Genomic DNA, 20,458 nt, shown 5'->3' with positions numbered 1-20,458 from the left:
CACAATGGTCCGAAAAGGGCTTTTGGAGACGTATGCGCAATGGAGCGACATCAAAGACACTTCATTCTATAGCGAAACCACAGCTTCTCCAGCAAGTCTTTTTCTTCGTTCATCTTGTTTGCTCTTCTCCCGTGGCCGGCATGGCGGTCTCCACGCCTCTTGACCCTTTCCTCCGTGGAAGTACCAGCAAAAACACCCGGGGTCTCCTTCGAGTTATTATTCTCCTGACCATTGCGGCCGCCGCAGTGTCAGCCCGTTTGTTCAGTGTAATTCGTACGTGCGAGGCTCGAACTCATGCTATCACAATACTTTGGAAGCAGCTCACTGACTACGTTGCTCAGGTTTCGAAAGCATTATCCACGAGTGTCAGTGACTCCTAGTCCGCTTCCTCCTCATCCTGAATATCTTGCTTGCCAAACGAAACAAAAGTGTCGTCCCCTGAACGAGCTTGCTCCTGACACTCAGATTCAACAGTCGATCCCTGGTTCAATTTCCGTGCCACCAAATATCTGGTGAAGAATGGCTTTTACAGCTTCTGGGACTGGTTTGACGACCGTGCGCTTACCACCCACCCCGCGAGAAGAGATTGGATATACTAATAGGTTATAAGGAACATGGCACCCCCTCGGTCGAGTCACTGGCGGAACGCTCTATCCAGGTCTGATGGTAACATCTGGTGTTATCTACCACATCCTCCGGCTTTTGTCCCTTCCTGTCGACATACGGAACATCTGCGTCCTCCTCGCTCCGGGGTTCTCTGGCCTTACAGCACTAGCAATGTACCTCTTGACCTCCGAAATGTCTTCTTCGCCATCTGCAGGTCTTTTGGCTGCTGCCTTTATGGGGATCACTCCAGGTTACATCTCAAGATCCGTTGCCGGGAGTTATGACAACGAGGCCATTGCTATTTTCCTCTTGGTCTTCACATTCTTTCTCTGGATCAAGGCTGTCAAAAACGGGTCTATCATGTGGGGAGCTCTGGCTGCCTTGTTCTACGGCTACATGGTCTCTGCATGGGGTGGATACGTTTTCATCACCAACTTGATACCTCTTCATGCTTTCGTCCTCATCTTGATGGGTCGATACAGTTCCAGGCTGTACATCAGCTACACCACCTGGTATGCTCTCGGGACTCTGGCAAGCATGCAGGTTCCGTTCGTGGGATTCCTCCCCGTCAGGAGCAGTGATCATATGGCTGCGTTGGGCATTTTTGGTTTGTTGCAATTGGTTGGCTTCTTCAATTTCCTGCGGGACCAGCTCCCAGGCAAACAGTTTCAGACACTGCTGGTTGCCCTGGGTGGAACTATCTTTGCTGTGATGCTGTTGGCTCTCGTCACTCTCACTGTCTCTGGTGTCATTGCACCCTGGAGCGGTCGATTCTATTCTCTCTGGGACACAGGGTATGCAAAGATACATATCCCCATCATCGCATCCGTCTCGGAACATCAACCCACGGCATGGCCTGCATTCTTCTTCGACCTCAACATGCTCATCTGGCTATTCCCTGCGGGAGTCTACATGTGCTTCCGCAATCTGAAAGATGAGCATGTCTTTGTCGTTATTTATGCGGTCCTTGCCAGCTACTTTGCCGGAGTTATGGTCCGACTCATGCTTACCCTGACACCGGTGGTGTGCTGTGCTGCTGCGCTTGCTCTTTCACATATATTAGACACCTACCTCTACATCCCGTCACCCTCTGGAGATGCAAATGATGGGAGCAACGGGTCTGTCAAGGCAAGCAAAATCGCCGCCAACCCGTCACTACGGTCCACCAGAAACCCTCTCGTTGGCATCTATTCCGTTGTGTCGAAGTCGATGATCACGTCAATGGTCACTGGTTTCCTACTTCTGTTTGTCGCTCACTGCACGTGGGTTACCTCGAATGCCTACTCATCACCTTCGGTCGTTTTGGCCTCAAGGTTACCGGATGGGTCTCAACACATTATCGACGACTACCGAGAAGCTTACTACTGGTTGAGGCAAAACACACCCCAAGACGCAAAGATCATGTCATGGTGGGATTATGGATATCAGATTGGAGGTATGGCCGACCGACCGACATTAGTGGACAATAACACTTGGAACAACACGCATATTGCGACTGTTGGAAAGGCCATGAGCTCTCGAGAGGAAGTCAGCTACCCCATCCTTCGCCAGCACGACGTTGATTATGTTCTGGTTGTTTTCGGAGGTCTATTGGGATACAGTGGTGACGATATCAACAAGTTTCTGTGGATGGTAAGAATCGCCGAGGGTATCTGGCCTGAAGAGGTGAGAGAGCGAGATTACTTCACTGCTCGCGGCGAATACCGAGTCGATGAAGAAGCCACGCCCACCATGAAGAATTCTCTCATGTACGTACCATTCTCTCTGTCCAAAGTCCCCAATGACTGACCCGCTCCACAGGTACAAAATGTCGTATTACAACTACAACAACCTCTTCCCAGCAGGCCAGGCGCAAGATCGCGTCCGAGGTTCATCTCTTCCCGCGCAGGGCCCGGAATTGAGCACGCTCGAGGAAGCCTTTACCAGTGAGAACTGGATCATTCGCATTTACAAAGTCAAGCCTCTGGATAATGTAGGGCGCGATCACCAAAGTGCTACTGCCTTTGAAAAGGGCCACAAGAAGAAGAGGAAGACTGGGGCGAGAAAGGGTGCAAGGACTCTGAGAGTGGACTAATCTTGTAAACCCCTTGCTTCACTCACAGGGTAATTGCGAGTGACAACTGGCGGAGACATAGGGGGTTTATGTTTGTGATGAAATAGACAAAAAAATTTCTGCTGGGAACAAAAGCGCTTACCATGATATTGGTTTGTATAAAACAGAGAACTAACATCATCACTGTTGCTTCTTTCCGACCTTGTACCACTCTGGACGGCCAACGACTTGAGTCCAGTGGATCTCTGATTGCTGGTAAAGCTCTGGGAGAATTCGAACCCTTTCCGTGTAAGATATAGGGGGGGAGGAGGCAGGAAACACAAGTCGATAGCGGAGACCGCAAGTCACAGAGGTACCGGTACTGGTACAAAATCCCCCCAGAAATCACTGGTATATATGTTTTCTCTTTCTAAATTCTGTCACGCAAAGACCCCCTTCCACAACAAGGGCGAATCCGAATCCGAATTCCACGAGTTCGAGTCACGGTTACGGCACATCTAGATCCTGTCAGGTCAAAACTAACTCCGGGTTAGTGGGCATCAGGACCTCGATTCCTCCCTCCGAGCCTCCTCCCTCCGAGATTTCGGTCCTACCAGGTCAATCTAACATCGGTTAGAGGCAATAGGTCCTCAACAACATCAACCACGTAGTATAAATTCTGTAGTATAACCGGACGAGAAAAACCAACCCTGCAAAGGGCGAGTTTTCCTTATCACAGACCAGCAGGTTGAGCTGTTCTGGGATAAGTTTTTTGCCGTTTTGCCGTTCTGGCCATCAGAAGAAGGATGTCACTATCTGTCTTGGAATGATGTCGCGTAGCCGCACTGGCAAGGTACGTGTTGTGAACCCTCTCATTCTGTGGGTTTACAAGGGAAGTATCGCCAGCCCACTTTAGCAAAGCAGAATGGGGTTTCTTCTTGTGATAAAGCGGCGGGGACTTCCTGCCAAGGCTGCATCTGGTCCGCAAATCAAGTCGCTTCATCCTTCACGATCCTTCGTGACTTCATTGGCTCCGACCAAGTTCATTGTACCTCTTTCATATTTATCTCGTTGAGGCCCCAGGTGACATGGTGGAGAGTGACAAGCGAAAAGCAGCAGAAGCTGGCTTGTCGCACTCTGACCTGGGCACTGAACAGATTCTTGACGATATTGAATCCCTTGATGCACCTAATGCGACCCATGTTCACAACACAAAATCTAACAGTATGAACGGCGAAAGTGCAGAAACGCCCGTCTCACAAGAATGGGCTGTGGCTGAATCCAAGTCGTCTCGCAAGAAAAGACGGAAGATCGAACGAGAACCGGATGGCGACCCCAGCATCAGCTTCTCCGGATCCAGACCTGAACGTGTCGATCTCAGGGCGTTACAAGACCTCGTCCTTTACATTTTGGCGGACGGGACTGCACCAACCTGGCTGGCTGTGAGGAACGCTAAGCAGATCAAGAAGGTAGTGGTCTTGATGGTTCCTGCCCTTGATGAAACGATGCTGGGGGATACGGAACTATGGAATGGCATATCTGAAAAAAGGATGAAATCCATCACCAATCAGCCTGGGAAGCCAACATCAAGTCCTGATCCAACTCCCGAAGACTGCACTTCAGCCTCAAACGATGCTCCAACCGTTCACTCACCATCACAAGTAACTCTGGATTTGCCGTCGACCCATCTCTCTGCTGATCAAAACCTAACAGATCGTCTCCTACGCTATATTATCGAAGTACGCGCACCCGGAGATTCACGCACAGGCAGAGTGCACTCCCCGCTTCAAGGCATGCTCATCGCGCCCTTCCCGGAGGCTACCAAGCAGAAGTTGAAGAATAGCAAGGACGACAAGGTTTCCCATGGAATTCGTACTCCCATTGCAGACTTCATCCACTCAGTTGATGAACTACGAGAAGCAGAATATCCGATTCACCCTGCGGCATTTACGGATTCGAGTGATGCACAACTGGAGAACAAACGAAGAGAGAAGACAGGCCAGTCTCATTGCTCTGGCTGGGTTGACACCCATGTCTCGGTCTTCAAGCCTCGTATATTCTCTTCTCCTTCCCATCCCCAGGCCCACGATTTCCTCACACAAGGTCTAAAACCCTACGCTCTGGATTGTGAGATGGTCCTGACGTGCGATGGAAAACATTCCCTTGCGCGGATCTCTCTGCTTGACTGGACCGGCAGGACAGTGCTGGATAGATATGTCAAGCCGGCGCTAGCCATCCAAAACTACTTTACACAATTCTCTGGAATAACGGAGAAAATCCTTGAAGATGTTACAACGACGCTGGGAGACATCCAGAAAGAGTTGCTCAGCATCTTACGAGAGGATACAATCCTGCTCGGCCACAGTCTTGAATCCGATCTCAACGCGCTGAAGATGACACATCCGTTCGTGGTCGACACGTCAATCATCTATCCACACCCGCGCGGTCTGCCTTTGCGCTCATCCCTGAAATTTCTAGCGAACCGCTATCTAAAACGCGAAATACAAAAGGGCGGGATGAGCGGGCATGACAGTGTCGAAGACGCCAGAGCGGTGTTGGATCTGGTAAAACTGAAATGCGAGAAAGGACCTACGTGGGGGACTTTGGAGGCCAACGGTGAAAGCATATTTCGCAGGATTGGAGGCACGCTAAAGATGGACGCCAACGGAGAGGTTGTTTTGAAGACCACAGCCATGGTGGAGTACGGGACCCCAGAAAGAGGACTTGGACGAGACGCAACATACAAAATCGGTTGTTCGAATGATGACGAGATTGTCCAGGGCGTGCTTAGGGCGGCTCTCGGAGATTCGCATGAGGAAAGGACGTTTACAAAAGATGGTAGCAAAAATGCTGCTGAAGTGGATAGTACCAGCCATGATGGAGGTGCGAAAACCCAAGGGCTCGATCAGGCCATTCCGCCGGGCGGTGCTGACTTCATTTGGGCTCGACTCCGCGACCTCGAATCCGCACGAGGGTGGAATACCCTTCCCAGTGACATCTTTCCCACACCTACATCCTCCTCAACTCCAGACGCGGCCCTTCCAAACGACCAAGCAGAACACCTCAGAGACATCATGCGTCAAACCGTTCGACGTATTTATCAAATATTTGCCAACCTTCCAGATCGGACACTGCTTATCCTCTACAGTGGAACTGGTGACATGCGGTCGCTTCTGCGGCTGCAAAATCTTCAAGCCCAGTTCAAACGGGAGTTCAAGGTCAAAAAGTGGGATGATATCTCGGTGAAGTGGACGGATGTCGAGGAGCAGAAGATGAAGACAGAGTGTGAGAGAGCGAGACGGGGAGTTGGAGTCCTGGCACTTCGATGAAATGACGAAAGAGATGAGTAAGAGAAGAGACTTTGACCCGGTTCTCAATGGCGTTCCCCCGATATTGAGGGTGTGATTGATTGCCTTCGTTGAGCTCAGCAAGTCGTGTTTATGCGAAACTGAGTCTGACGCGGTAGCTGGGGGATGTTCAATGCTCCATACCAGCTTCATTCTTGTATTACCCAGGTCTCGTTCCCTACTAGTCTTGGGACAGGATCTTGTGGTACACTGTCACAGCAAGACGATCTATTCCGAGAGTGCATGCATGTCCCCGGATGCGGCCACTCTCGAAACACAGAAGGACTCAAGCCCGTCATCTTCCACTCCATCTTCTGGTGAGTTTCTCACTTTTCAGGGTGTTTCAAATACACCCATTTCAGTGGCACCCAGCTAGTCACTTATAACCCTGTGCTCAAAGATGTACACCTTCATCACGTACAAACGTATCTCTGGCGTGAGATAGTCACAGACTCGAATATTGAAGGTCGTACAGCGGTGATCCAGGTAAGAGGTTTCGGTGAAATATTGCACACTGGGCCTGTCAGAGCCTACGGGCACGCGGAGCAGGTCGACAGCCTTGAGCTTTTGTCCTTAGGGGCGCTATTACTTCTACCAACCCCATCATGAAGCTGGTGAGATACACACTGCCGCCGATCCTCCCGCCGTGGGGATATTTGGGCAACTGCGAGCAGCGAGTGAAGAAAGTATTTTGGGGGCTGATGAGGGACGGAGATGGACCGGCTAAAGATTATATATGAAAATGGGTATCACTGGACCATCTTCTCTGGGGGCACAGCAGCAGGTAGTCGTAATGGCGGTTCAGACACGCTTCTCCTTGCTCTATCCCCTTTCTCTTCGTCTTGAAAGCTATCAGGCCCTCGGGGGCTCGTATCATAACGAGTTTTCATTTCCCTCCCCCGAGTCTTTGTTTTCTCGCCTTTGCCGCCTTGTACTGGGCACTTCGTTGAGCGCTTTTGGATGTTGGTCTTCTCCTCTTTCTGTCCCGGCTGCCCAACCCGCTCCCCTTTCCTTTGCCAGCGGTACCCGTGCTTGAAGCGCGGTGACCTTCGAAGATCAATGGGCGTTTCGGCCTCCTGTCATCTTTCCCTCTCATGGCACCGTTGCCGTTGCCGTTCGACCACCCTTTGTGTCTCCAGTCCTTGGCCAGAGCCCCTCTTGGATTGGGGGTGGGGCGCTTGATCTGCATCTTCCTGGCGCGCATGACGCGAAGTTTTCGCGGCAGCATCGGCGGGAATTTCCTGTCGTTCATGAGCAGTGCGGCCTCGACGCTGTTCTCATCCTTGAACTGGACGTAGGCGAATCCCTTGCCGACGCGCGTCTCTTGGTCTCGTACCACACGCACGCTTTCAACTTGTCCGGCTTTGCTGAATGCTCGCCACAGACCTTCTTCTGCATCGGCGGGCTCTTTTGCTGTCGACCGTCGTCTCTTCTGAGGATCTTCCTCGTTGTCGGGTGGAGGTGCCTCTTCGTTGACAAAGCTCAAGTTCCCGATAAACACGCATCGCTTGTGGTCAATAGCCGAGGGTTTGGCCAGGTAATCGACTCTCAAGTGGCGGTCAAGCACAACGGTTCCGTTGAGCTTCTTCGCCACATATTCCGCAGCAATGTCGGTGGTGAAGACTGCATAAGCGTTTGTGCTGACGGTGGTCGCGTCCATGAGTTCCTTCTTGGCATATGTGGCTTTCTTTGGGCCCTGTCCAGACGCGTAGGCGGTGGATCGGAACCGGACCGACTCGAGTTTTCCAGGCCTCTTTCCATCAACTGATGTCTTCAACACAGAGCGTAGATGTCTGGTCAGTTCTCTTTTCGCCGACTTGGATTTGATAGCTTGAGTGGATACGTTCCCCAAGAACACGGTTCTGTTGAATTTGTCTTGGTCCTTGAGCTTCTTGTCAAAGACCTCATGTTTCGGGGTCACTTCGATCTCAGAGGGTTCGCTCAATGAATCCTCGTCAGAGTCGGAAGAGGAGGCGTCGCCTTCGCTCGAGCTTTCTTCGGCGTCATCGTCGCCCGTTTGGACGGGTTCTCTCTTGCGGTTTTCCCTGTCCTCTTCCAACTCTAGCCGCTTGAAATATGTTTGCTCGAGATCATCATCGTCGGTGGCACGCTTGCGTTTACGAGGCTTCTTGACTGTGACTGTAGCTTCCTGCTCCGACGTCGACGATTCGTCACCAGAGGAGTTGTCTGAGGCTTCCAAGTCGTTGTTGCCGTCACTGTTTTCGGGGGACTCGGAGTCGGAGGAGGAGGTCCCCTCTTCTTCTGTCCTCGGCGGTCTTTGCGCAGAAGCAGTTTGCGCAGAGCTCGAAACTCTCGGCTGTACTTTCACTGGTCCCGACTAACACGAGTATGTTAGCCTCACTCCAGGGCTGTTGATCGTGCGTCTTACACTTGAAGCAAATAGGGAAGCGAGGGCAGGATCGACTGCTTCCTCTTTAGCTGCCAATCTGCTTGTACCTGTGGTTGAAGGTGAGGCTTGCGCCTCAACCTTGTGTTTCTCTGACTTTGCCATGTTTACGGGTCCGTCACGTCAAGTCAATTGCTCAGTTCGGGCATTTCTCTCGAGACTGCACGGTGGTCGCAGAATCTCTTGCAGTCTAATCGAAGCCACAAAAATTTCGCAGGGCAATCGAAAATGGAGATAAATCGAGGTGCAGGAACACTATCTCCGACGCTAGCCGGTTGCGCTGATTCGTGCCTATGACATCGCCCACTCAATGTCCCGAGCCCCATGATTCAAGGGCAAGCCAGCCACGGCAGCCAAACCGCCCGCACCCAGACTTTTGCTCCCCTTGTGTCTCCCTTGTTACCAACGTATCCATGCCTATGTAACTTTTGGGGGCTACGCTGCGTTTCTCCACCGACGCCAACACGCCTGCTGTTCCCTGCATTTTGTAACCTGCGACTTTGCCAGACTCCCATTTGCACCCTCTTCGGTATACCAGCTCTTTTTGTCTTATATCGATAGACGACGTCGGCATTGATCGCCCCAATTGTGTTTCTTCTCTGCACGTTCTCCCTGAAGGCTACAGAAGCCCCCGCCCCGCTGGCAATTCTCCTCTGACAGTTCCTCACACCATCCCACTTTCGCCCACCTGAAGTGTTCGACTATCGCTCGAAGTCATAAAAGCTTGCCAGTGCTCTCACAGCCCTCGTCCCATCCAGAAGATTGAGATCTGTCAAAGCCACCACCCAACGAAGAAGCCCTCGGACCCAGTGACCGTTGCGCCCATGCTGCTACTAAGAACGAGCGCAAGAGAAGAGAAGATAACCACCATGCTATTGTGACTGCGAGTCGTTCACCAATATATTGTATGTCAATATACCTGCGAGTATATGCATTTCTGGCGTTATGATCGACGCGCAGTTCTTCTGTTCGCGCTGACCACAGATACCTACCCTAGGCGACCTCAACCCACGATTTCTCCAGCTCTAGAACACCCCGTTGACCGATCCCGAGCGCCTGTTATCCTCTCCAAACGATCTAAATCCTACAGAAGTCCTGGTTTTTACAACCATGGACTCAGCGGCGGACTCACTCCTGGCTCTCTCTAATACTGCCGTTGCCTACGCAGCCAAGGACACACCCCTCTCCGATGATGATCGTTCCAGCAGCCTCAGCGAGTTGGACGATGACCTCGAAGATGGTGAAGAAGAAGACATCGAAGCTGCTGTCACAGCCGATGTGGATTCTGAAGCCGAGACTGAACGTCTCCAGGCTACCCCAGAAAATCTCGCCAGGAAAAAGCCTCCTGAGATTAGCCCAAGCAAACTATCCCAGAGACAAGACATTGACATGCGACCGGAGATAGAGAGCTTCACAGAAAGTCCCGTCTCGTCCCCGATCTCCTCACATCACGAGTCAGATCATGAGGAAGGTCTCAGTGAGGGGCATGATGCAGATGAAGAGGCCCCGGAGGTAGCTGCAGTCGATCCTGCGGCTTCCCCGAACAAGCGCAAAAGGGAAGAAAGTGAATCAGATGTCGAAGAGGCCCCCAGATCACAGAGACGACGGACAGGCTCCGTCGAGACAGAGGATGAAAAGTCTGAACCAGAGACCGATGCCGAGGAGAATGACAGCCATCATTTACGGGAAAATACAATTGAACCCGAAGTCGGGGAGCCGCCAGAGCACGACGAAGAGGAAGTAGTGGAGCCAGATGAAGTACCGAAAGAAGCTGAAAAGGCAGATAGCAGTGAAGACTCCAAGGATAAAGGCAAAAGCAGGCCTCGCAGGAAGGCAAAAGACCCAGTCATCCAGGAACTACAACATGAAGACGAAGAGGATGCTGCACATGCGGAAGATTCCGAAGTCGCTGATGATAACGATCTCGAGGCTGCACTAAAGAGCGAAGAGGAGCAAGCAAAGCGTATGGCAGCCATGGAAGCCCTGACTGCACTCGAGAGACACTTTGCGACATTGAGAGACCGCCTCTATGATGAAAGAATTGCAGCCTTAAATCATGAACTGCAGCTCTTGTCGGAACCCAAGCCAGCACATCCTGAATTAATTCGCCAGGTGGAAGTGGTTCAGAAATATCGGGACGAGAAATATGAGATCGAGCAAAAGCTGCTGGTCTACAAGATCGGAGCCCTGAAGAACAAGGCTGTCGCTGAACGGAGTCAGATACACAGCCAATATTTTCAAACAGTCAGGGATATTCGAGAGAGACATCTGGAACGCCTCAGCGAGCATTTCTACCGGATCCAGCGAGACAGATTCAAAGCCGATTCGTCAGTACCAAGTTTCAGTATACCCTTCCCAGAACGGAGGTCGCAGCAGATCTTGCAACAAACAGCCTACAATAAAGAGGTTTCAATTCTGGCAGGTGTCGCCAAATATGTTGGCTTTCCTGCTGCACCAGATCTGGCGCCATCCAGGCAGAAGGAAATAGAGGATGACATTCAGAAGATGGGAGTACGTATACCTGGTACCATTCTATAACTCTAGCAGACTAACATTGCCTAGATCTCGCAGAGTCATATCCGGGCTGGCAGACCCAATCAACGCCCAGCGGCTCAGACACAGATATCTGGACCCCAAGCAGAAGAGCAATTTCTCGAACAGACGCCGTGGGCTAATCCTCAACATCCCATCCATCGATTAAGTCGACAGAATTCCAATCGCTCCCCAATGAGCGAATTCCTGACGCCAGCGAACCAGCAACGAAACACGACCGACGGTCTTCAACCTCCAAGTGGGTCGGCATCTACCATCGTTGACCCTTCAGCTTCCGCGCCTGTGTCTTCAGCAATGAACACACCTCACGATGGGCAGAGTTGCGCGACGAAGGTCGAGGCGCAAGCTGCTGGAGGGTCCTCTGGTCTACAGAATTATCGCATGCACTCGACGAGCCCTCTAGATATGCGGCGGCAACCTGTTCAAGCCGACAGCTCCGACCCTCAACGTCAGCAAGGGAGGGACAAGGATGTCATCGGTAGTGGACGGGACATGGGCTCTTCGCCTTTGACCTCCCGGGCCTATCTTAACACGACGGAGCCCCGAGCCCCAGCCATCACCGCCGGAACTGGGAGGTTTAGCATTCGGTAATATTCAATCATGACAAAGGGGAATGTGAGTGACGATACACTGGCTGGCTGGCAACTTATGAAATGAAGGGTGAAGGAAACTACCTAGAAAGATTCGCGGGCCCAAGACTACGGCAGGCTCTCGACTCGGATGTTTTGCATCTGGATACACTTTCCACTGGGGGTTAATTTTTATTGAATTCAGCACCTTTGATATCCTTGTCCCAGATCGCCAATGTCATGCATTGAGTTGCGAAGATTCTCGAGTCGCCAGCGGCTGCTTCTTCATGCTTCCGTCCGTGTGGGCGCTCGACCCTGTCTCGAGCCAGCAACAAGTCTAGCATTGGCCATATTTCACATATCCCGTCCTCCATACACCCCATATGGCCAACAATCCATTCATCCCTCTGAGGGGACCCGTCGGGTGAGGCACTCGTGTTTGCACAGAGTCGTCGTAGTAACAACGAAGTAGATACAAGTCCAACTCATAGGCTCATCCGTCCGACCAGGTCAAATCACATGCCATTCATGGCCGAGTAGCCCTCGGCATGAGGAAGCTCTGTTGGTACATCTTCTTCCACTCGGGTTCCGGTTCATACTCAGCACCTTGTTGATAGGCGCTTGAAGCGAACCCACAGCTTATTCCTCCTCTTCCGCTGCTTGGTTATGCGGCTGGCGCCCGCACTCTTCGTCCTCCCTCGTAATATCGCTGTGGCATTTTGTTCACGCTTTCAAGGACCAGGTGTGGCTATGAGCGCATCCCGTTCGCCTGCGCGGTAGGAGTCTTCGGCGACTGGTTCTGAATTTGCGGTGATTTTGCGGCTTCTGTGGACGAGTTCGGCGCAACGACTTGCGTGTCTGACGGGACGATCACGTCGTCAAAGGTCTCTTGGCCCACAGCTTTGAGAGTGAATGCAACTGTTTCACGAAAAGAGATGCGCAGAGAATAGTTGTCAGTCAAAGTAAAGCTCTCTGAAAGGGACTGGGACAGCTTCGTCCTGAGCTCCAGTGGGGGAAGAGCTATCGCTCGGCCAGCAGCATGCGGTTCGACCGGGACGGCCAAGTAGAGTGCAAAAAGATGTCACGTACAAACTCCAATAGCAAAGCCGAAGATCGCTATGCCTGTGATAGTGTTTTTGACTAGGTACGGGCGGCGGGCTCGTATCAAGGCAGCCCCGCTGCGGTAGTCGGAGTTGTAGTAGGAGGAGCGCTTGAGGCTGATCTCGTAAGTATCTCTCTAGGGAAGAACGGAGAGCAGCAGAAGAGCGACATATGGAGAATGAGCAGGAGAGGGGGGTCAATGCGGGAAGTCAAGGACCAACGTATTGGCGGAGAAGGATATAAGTGCGGAAGATGGGGATGCTGTGCGAGGAAAGAGGCCCAAGACTTACATGCCAGCTCGCAGAGGAAGCGAGGAGTGCATTTTTGCGATTCCTTCTGAGATGCTGTCGAGACGCTTGACGAGGATAAGATACAGTGGTACAAAGTTCGTCTCGAGAAGAGAGCAGTTCCGCTCTGTACAAGCATACCTTGGGTGGAGAGACTTATATGCGGTAATGGCTCGTTGATTAACCGTAGAGAGTCCGGCGGATCATTGAGCGGAACATAATCAAGCCTCAGCCTTGGACAAGCCAGACAGCCTCATGTGAACAAGAAGAAAACATCCTCTTCGATCTCAATACTACGTAATGAGCAGCAACGCTTTGAAGTGCTAGATCGCTGAATATACTTGCCATACATATAACTTATCAAACTGCACATCGAGATGTTACATGATGAACGCTGAAAGAAGACTGCATCTCGGCAAAAGCCTGGTATCGTTGAAGACGTTTTGCGTTGGCTTAGGATGAGAACCCATCGCGAATTTCCAAGAAGCGCTGGTATCGGTTCCTTGTCCAGCGACGAGAAGTTTTGCCCCAAATCATCATGGGCACAGTTGTCATGATGAAAACAAATGCCAATACCCCTATTGCAACAAACGTGTTCCGAACACCGCTCGCCTCGATCCAGTCCGAAGCTGTGAAGGTGAAGACGAGTGCGATTGAGTTGTTGATCGTTGCGACGCCCACCATGCCCTCCAAGACCATGTCCGGATAGGCGTCCATCAGATAGGCCATGCTCAGATCACCACAACAGCCCCATCCAAAGCCGATGAACCCCAGGCCAACATACGGCGCAGGCCAGGACCATCCGTAGCTGGTCCCAATGCCAAACAGCCACAGGCCAGTCGGGAAGATGGCCGCACACGGATACATGAGCCATAGTCGATGTTCTGCTTCGCTGACACCTCCGTTTCTCCTGGCCATCCATAACATGAACTGGTCACTGAGCCATCCACCATATGTGGCTCCAATGACGGCGCCAATCAAACAGGGCACGTTCATCAACTTGGGGAAGTTAGCAAAAGCGCGATACTCTCATGGGAACACCAGTAGACTCACCCCATCAGCGGCATCGCTGTAGTTCCACGGTGGACCATACCAGTTGTCTTCCTCGACTGTCAGATAAAAAGTGAGCCAGGCGTCTTGGGCTCCCCACTGCAACCCAGAGTATATAACCGCAGGAAACGTAAAGATGCGCAGAGTGTGGAAGAGACGCTGAAAATATTGCTTGAAGCCAAATCCGCGTAGATTCGGCGCGGGAGTAATAATGGCAATGCGTCGCCAATATGGCTTGGGGCGGTCCTCGGCCGCAAGTCGCTCTTCTGCAACAGAAGCGTGACGACCAGACACCGCTGGAGGCTCGGGTTGACCAGCAACTTTCTCCTTCTCCGGTTGTTCCGCCTCCAACCCTGCGGAATTGTCGCTACCAGCCCTGTTAACACCATCGATCAAATATCTGTCTCCATCATTGATCAAATACCGATCGCGGTGGAATGCCGTCTCCTCCAGACCAAAAAGAAGCACGAAAAAGGTGCCCCCAGAGATGATAGCTCCGAAATATCCAATCCAGCGCCAATCGAGGCTGCTGTCTGCAATGTAGCTCGCAATCAGAGGTCCCAAGTATGTACCAATACTGGTCGCCAGCACGTAAATACCGAGGATTGAACCGCGCTGATGTTGAAACCACAGATCCATCAGTGACAACTGAACCGTCGCTTCAGCCACAGACTCGGATGCGCCCACAAAGAGCTGATTCCAGACAGCATCGCTTGTCGACTGCCCTCTCGCGAACCAAATACTACCAATGAAACCCAGCGTCATGCCAACCAAGTATAGAATGCGACGACCGTACAGGTAGACGGCGGGAGAGGAAAGCAATGTCCAGTACCCAATACCGCAGAACAGGACGCCGGCGCCGGTATTGAACGAGCCATAGCTGATACCCAGTTCCAGATTCTCATTGTATTGAGCGGCGCCCGCGTCGTTGGAAGTGGCCGCCGTCAAAGCCGTGACGTAGCAAACGAGCAAACTGTGCCATATTTTCCGGGGCAAAGACCAATGGAGAGGATCGTTGGGCGAGTCAGTGGGCTGAGGAACCAGGACAATGTCCCCGTGCCTCTTCAGTGACACATCCCCAGGATAGAGTGGCTTTCCTTCAGTGTCAAAAATGCGGCGTGTGCCGGGAAGTTCTTCAGTATACTCCATGCGGCCTCACTCTTGAACGGAGCCAACGAAAAAAGACACTACGAAGGGGAAAACACCGCAGGAAGAGCTTGGGGGGAGAAAGAGGTTTTATGAACTAAGCGAGAGGCGTCGCCATATCGTTACAGCGACGAGCAAAGATCAGATCCCTTATCGTGATGGTGTGTGCCCTAAGAGACGCCATCCTCGTCCTCCATCGAGTGCGGGCAAGGGTTCGTCTCGTCCACACAAGGACGATGCCACCACCCCCGCAAAGAGGCGGGAGGGCCAGTCGCCGGTGATCAAAGCTTATCAGTGGCAAGACGGCGAGTAAGCGTATACCAGAAGACGGACCGCAAATGAGAATGGTCTTAGGCCGGGGTTATCAGGGCCCCAAGACTGAATTCGAAGGAGCTTCTTCTCGTGTCAAATTGCATTCTACCAAGTACAGTTGCGGGTTAAACTCAGAATAATAAGCAGAGCGCAAGCCAAGGGCGGATGGCTGGGGAGGGCTCCGATAGAGCTTGAACAAATCTTGATTTTTTTTAGTGACGCCCATGCGCCCTTTGGCCTAGGATGCCAGGGTAAGCCCCTAGTCTGAGGCCCGGGCCCCATAACAATAGGCGAGGATTATTGTCCTGTGGGCTTGTCCGATAAGCAAGTCCTCACCCAGCGTCACCTGGGCTCTAATCCTGGGACCTTTACCCGGTGACCCCTCCTAAAATTCCAGCATCATTGGCGGGATACCCCCATGCCACGGTTACGATTCCCTAAAAATCTCTAGTTGGCTGGCCACCATTTTTTAGGTCCCCACGTTCCATCCCTTGCTTGCGTCTCCCTACATCATCATATTTGCCTTTCGACCTCGTCCTCCTTTCCCTTCCTTCTTCGCTTCACCTATCATCCTGCTCACTTTCTCCGTATCGGCTCAGACGCAGCCTCGTTGCCCAGTGCACACCCCCCGTCGACATCGTCGCTAATATTGCACGTAACTGAATGTCGACTTGCCAACTCAGAATGGCTCAACATTTCCACATCGCTCAGATTACCGCCCATAAACCAAAGGAGTCCAGTAGTCCTTCGACCATCCTGCAACTCGCTCATCGGCTTCTCCCTTCACCTGCCGCTATCAAAGAGTTGGAGGATGGTCTAAACCCGGAAGGACCTGAACATGCAGTTCAGGACGTTGTGAGTCAAGAGAAACGAGGAACATCTGCACAAGATGGAACACCCGCCCCGAAGAAAGTGATCGTAGTCGGTGCCGGCATCGCCGGTCTTCGTGCTGCCTCTGTCTTGCGAACCCATGGTGTCCAAGTCGTGGTCCTCGAAGCCCGTCCTGATCGGATCGGCGGACGCATTTACACGAGTAGGAAGGCTGGGCACGCTCCAAGAGACATTGGTAAATATTACCAGCAGGCAATACTGACAATCGCCGTAGGCGTTTGACATGATGTCGTTAAGAGCGCTCATTGTTGGGCCACGACCATTGTGGGGTTGTTTCCCCTGTCGTCCACTTCTACTCACACTTGTTTCTAGGTGCCGCTTGGATGCACGAAACCGCCAACAACAAACTCGTCCGCCTCATTGGTCAGCTCAGTATTGAGCATTATTATGATGACGGCACCCCCCTCTACTATACTAGAGACGGTCGTCTCGGCTCCCAGTTCAAGGCTAAAAAGGTCGCCGACGAATTCGCCGACTTCTGTGCCTGGTACTACGAGGAAAACCCCGACGCCGAAGACAAACCTGCCCTGACCTTCATCAGGGAATGGCTAAGCGATCATCCCCTAGTCAGCGAGGATGAACGCCTCTGGGCGCCTCAAGCTGCTCGTGAGGTGGAAGCTTGGATCGGTACTAGCCTCGAACAAGCGTCTTCTAAACATCTTGCCTACTTTGCAACCGAAAGGAATCTTTACATGAAAGGAGGTTACGACACCATTATCGATTGGACAGCTTCTAATCTCCGTGATCCGGGAATCATTCGACTCGGACACCAGGTCACGAAGATTGATTGGAATGATGACGACACACAGAGTCCCTGCGTGCTCCATGCCACCACTCCTGATGGCGGTCTCACTCCTTTTGCCGCCGATGCTGTCGTGTGCACCCTTCCACTTGGCGTTCTGAAACATGAACTTGTGGATTTCAACCCAGCGTTACCAAAGCAACTGTCACTTGGAATTGAAAAACTCGGCTACGGAGCACTCGGCAAGATATTTGTCGAGTTCGAATCGGTGTTTTGGCCCAAAGACAACGACCAATTCATCTACTACCCTGAGCCAACGACCGACGCTTTCGACGAGGATTCCATCTTCTCCTACATGACTGTTACGAGCAATAACTGGATCATGAGCGGTACTAAAGAGCTGTCCGTCCAGATTGTTGAGCCTCTCACTCAGCGAATCGAAGCCATGACTTCAGAGACTGAAATCTATGCCTTTTTCGAACCACTCTTCAAGCTTTTCCGCACCGAGCCTTACAAAAAACTGCCTCCCGTTGTGAATCTGGAAACGACACACTGGACTCAGGATCCTTTTGCTGGCTTCGGTACATATACTGCCGACAAAACCGGAGATGACCCGGAAATTTGGTTCAATGCAGTAGAGAACAACAAGGAAAGCAAGCTGCAGTTTGCCGGCGAGCACTGCACGCGGACTGGAAATGGATGTGTGCATGGTGCATTTGCCACTGGTGAAACTGCTGCCGTCAACATTCTGACGTCGCTGGGAATCCCATACAATGGTGGGGATCTTTACAGCAGACGTCCATCGAGGAGGAAGTCACCATCCGGACACTGAGCGGGCGGATATCTCAATCCACCGCCAGGGGAGGCTGGGAAGGTGGCGGCTCTCCTAGTCCGTTGACGGACGGCCTAGAGCGCCGGACTGAGACATGTCGGCGTTGGTCATGTTTTTGTGATTTTTGCCTTGCCCTTTTACACAGAATGCTATCTCGGGTTTCTATCATCTGATCAATGGTTGATCTGGTCACTCTCGCTGTATTGCCCCTCGTTTTCCTAAGCTTGCGGATGAAGCTGGTTTCCTCTATTCAGGGCCTCAAGAATGTCAAAGAATGCAGGGCTTATTATTGAATAGTCAACAATGCAATTTCACTATGGAGCATGCATGTCAATTTTACTCTCCTAGTTTTTAATCTCTAAATTCCCTATTATCCGCACCAAAGTCCCTCACGTCGCCCAAGGGCATCAATTGGAAGATGCTGTCCTTGCACCTCTGTTCCACCATGCGTTCGGCGAGCGCGATGTTGGCCTCAGGAAACCCTTCGTCCCTCAAGCTCTGGTAGTAGGCCGCGACGAGGGCCTTGCCGAGACTCGTGAGGTCGTAGTCCTGGCCCGGTGTGGCAGTGGGTGCGGGGCGGATGATCCAGACGAGCGTCAGGGGCGGGTCGAGCGGTTCCAGGCCCGGCTGGACGTGGGCGCTGAGGATCTCGTCTTCTTCTTCCTGGTGGTGGTGGCCGTCGTCGTCGTCGCGACCGGAGGCGGAAGAACGCCCGCGGGGTCGACGCAGCACGAGCGCCATGCCGCCCGTCGAGGTATGGATCTTGGACCGCTCCAGTGCGTACGCTCTGCTGGCGTGGTCGTCACCGTGGTCTGGCGGCTCGGTCTCGAAGAGAGTGAAGGGCACGCTTCGCGTGACCGGGGGCACCGCACCGGACGAAGTGCTAGAAAGATCTCGGTCCTCGGCGTCCATCAGGGCGGCGTCCGCGGCGGCAACGGCGAGGACCATCGTGTGCAGGACTTCGGACATGTCTTGGCGGCGGTTCTGACGACGGACGTAGATGTATTGCAGGTACGGCACGGCGTATTTCGACCCTTTGCCTAAGCTGTCGTCGTCGCTGTCGTTGGTGACAGGGTCTCCATTGTCGGCACCATTACCGATCGTGCTCTTGGTTCCTTTCCGGGGCGGAACCGGGAGGACACTGAATTGCGCGGCCCCGATCGCCTCCCCCTGGTGGTCTCTGATCCCGACGATTCGATAAGGCGCCAGACCTTTCCTCTCGCCCTCCGCTTGAGCCGCAAGGCGCTCGACGATCAGATCTGACCGCTCCCGCTCGGTCACGCGGGGGAAACTGTGGGTGTAGAGCGAGTCATACAACGCCGAGAAATCGGTCGCAGAGACGAGCTCTATCAGACCGATGTTGGAGAGGGCGGTGCGTTGGAGGCGCGTCGGAGCCGTCCGGCTCAACGTGTCCAGAGGGGTGGATGGAGGGAGGTGGGCAAGAAGAGCGGACAAGGAAGGGGAAAGGTAGGGGTGGAAGATCGAGGAGTAGGTGGCTGTGGATGACATTGCACTGTTCAACAGCCAAAGAGAAATGTCTATTGTAGATATTTGGCGGATGTCACGGTGAGTATTCTTTCTTTGAACCTCTCTGACGACGATGGTATTTCTTGATTGCTGTCCCTCCTATCCGCGGCTCCGAAGAACTGGAAAAATGAAGAAGTAGAAGAAATAAATTGCTTAGACTGGCCTTTGCAAATGGCTTCTCGATTTCATTCTGTCCTTGACATTGACCAGATGACCTTACGAGATTTCAGGCAGTGTGGGCGAAAATCCGATAGTATTTCAAGGTGTGAGAACTCGCAAGCTGGATTCCGAAGAGCCCCATGGGCGAAATAAGGGACAGATTATGAATCGTCGAGCAGAAGCAAAGATAGTAAAGCCTATGGCAAAGAACCAAAGAGGCATGGAGGTCAGCAGCGCATGAGTGCGGTCTGTTTCACCGTACAGAGAGTACTAGCCGTTGTACGGGGAATCGTAACCCCTGGTGACGTAGGGCCATCTTCCACGCCTCCATAGCCAACGTCTCTCTGTCACGGAAGGCGCGATCCGTTAGTTAGTCAGATAATAGTTCGCAGCTTCTCCTCACAAAACACAATCAACATCTTCAGAACTTGAGCTTACGCTTGCAACTCTTCCTGAAGCAGAACTGTCAGTGGCTTATCCAGGTCCAAAACTGCCTGCTGAAGACACACATACCTGTATCCCGTCGAGTCAATCCAGGAGGCCACCGCGCTCATGACCACAGAACTCGCCTGGCGGGAGTGTGTCAGACATGAGTTGGGCTCTTAACAAGACCATTCCGCAAAGTCAATGCGACCTCGACTTCGAAAGTGCCGTACAATGACAACCTCAAGTTGAGTTCTATTTCCTGCCCAGGCCATCAACAGCCTCTGTACAGTTCCGGCCACACCGAGGTCCGTCCATGAACAGAACTTCTCCGCACATGAACTCCGATGCACATAATGCACCCCCGCCCCGCCTGCAACCTAGCTCGCCAGTTGGACAGAGCAGACCCCTTGTGGCATCATGCTTTGGCGGGACCCGATTTAGGACAATAATCAAAGCTGGACAAATGGCTCA

General features: G+C 52.5%; 8 protein-coding genes across 8 annotated transcripts; 4 read left to right on the top strand and 4 right to left on the bottom strand.

Moving 5' to 3' along the window:
- Positions 1 to 140: 140 nt before the first annotated feature.
- On the top strand, positions 141 to 2,680 carry AYO20_03276 (hypothetical protein; the record flags this gene model as incomplete). Its single annotated transcript, XM_022641579.1, has 5 exons — positions 141 to 273; positions 342 to 365; positions 475 to 555; positions 611 to 2,354; positions 2,407 to 2,680. The coding sequence occupies 5 exons, from the start codon at positions 141 to 143 to the stop codon at positions 2,678 to 2,680; spliced, it is 2,256 nt and encodes a 751-aa protein (XP_022502439.1).
- A 1,046-nt stretch (positions 2,681 to 3,726) lies between these two features.
- On the top strand, positions 3,727 to 5,967 carry AYO20_03275 (hypothetical protein; the record flags this gene model as incomplete). The annotated part of the gene is made up of 1 exon (XM_022641578.1): positions 3,727 to 5,967. One exon carries the CDS (start codon positions 3,727 to 3,729, stop codon positions 5,965 to 5,967), a length of 2,241 nt encoding a protein of 746 aa, XP_022502438.1.
- Positions 5,968 to 6,871: 904 nt separating this feature from the next.
- On the bottom strand, positions 6,872 to 8,497 carry AYO20_03274 (hypothetical protein; the record flags this gene model as incomplete). The annotated part of the gene is made up of 2 exons (XM_022641577.1): positions 6,872 to 8,323; positions 8,375 to 8,497. 2 exons carry the CDS (start codon positions 8,495 to 8,497, stop codon positions 6,872 to 6,874), a joined length of 1,575 nt encoding a protein of 524 aa, XP_022502437.1.
- A 1,005-nt stretch (positions 8,498 to 9,502) lies between these two features.
- On the top strand, positions 9,503 to 11,536 carry AYO20_03273 (hypothetical protein; the record flags this gene model as incomplete). The annotated part of the gene is made up of 2 exons (XM_022641576.1): positions 9,503 to 10,903; positions 10,955 to 11,536. 2 exons carry the CDS (start codon positions 9,503 to 9,505, stop codon positions 11,534 to 11,536), a joined length of 1,983 nt encoding a protein of 660 aa, XP_022502436.1.
- A 726-nt stretch (positions 11,537 to 12,262) lies between these two features.
- On the bottom strand, positions 12,263 to 12,937 carry AYO20_03272 (hypothetical protein; the record flags this gene model as incomplete). Its single annotated transcript, XM_022641575.1, has 3 exons — positions 12,263 to 12,534; positions 12,604 to 12,731; positions 12,906 to 12,937. The coding sequence occupies 3 exons, from the start codon at positions 12,935 to 12,937 to the stop codon at positions 12,263 to 12,265; spliced, it is 432 nt and encodes a 143-aa protein (XP_022502435.1).
- Positions 12,938 to 13,355: 418 nt separating this feature from the next.
- Positions 13,356 to 15,101, bottom strand: AYO20_03271 (hypothetical protein; the record flags this gene model as incomplete). The annotated part of the gene is made up of 2 exons (XM_022641574.1): positions 13,356 to 13,901; positions 13,956 to 15,101. 2 exons carry the CDS (start codon positions 15,099 to 15,101, stop codon positions 13,356 to 13,358), a joined length of 1,692 nt encoding a protein of 563 aa, XP_022502434.1.
- A 993-nt stretch (positions 15,102 to 16,094) lies between these two features.
- On the top strand, positions 16,095 to 17,875 carry AYO20_03270 (hypothetical protein; the record flags this gene model as incomplete). Its single annotated transcript, XM_022641573.1, has 2 exons — positions 16,095 to 16,476; positions 16,614 to 17,875. 2 exons carry the CDS (start codon positions 16,095 to 16,097, stop codon positions 17,873 to 17,875), a joined length of 1,644 nt encoding a protein of 547 aa, XP_022502433.1.
- Positions 17,876 to 18,226: 351 nt separating this feature from the next.
- Positions 18,227 to 19,384, bottom strand: AYO20_03269 (hypothetical protein; the record flags this gene model as incomplete). Its single annotated transcript, XM_022641572.1, has 1 exon — positions 18,227 to 19,384. The coding sequence occupies one exon, from the start codon at positions 19,382 to 19,384 to the stop codon at positions 18,227 to 18,229; it is 1,158 nt and encodes a 385-aa protein (XP_022502432.1).
- Between the last annotated feature and the right edge of the window lie 1,074 nt (positions 19,385 to 20,458).

This window comes from Fonsecaea nubica (genome assembly GCF_001646965.1).
Source record: "Fonsecaea nubica strain CBS 269.64 chromosome Unknown Scaff15, whole genome shotgun sequence".
NCBI classification, from domain to species: domain Eukaryota; kingdom Fungi; phylum Ascomycota; class Eurotiomycetes; order Chaetothyriales; family Herpotrichiellaceae; genus Fonsecaea; species Fonsecaea nubica.
This window is presented reverse-complemented; position numbering and strand designations above follow the sequence as displayed.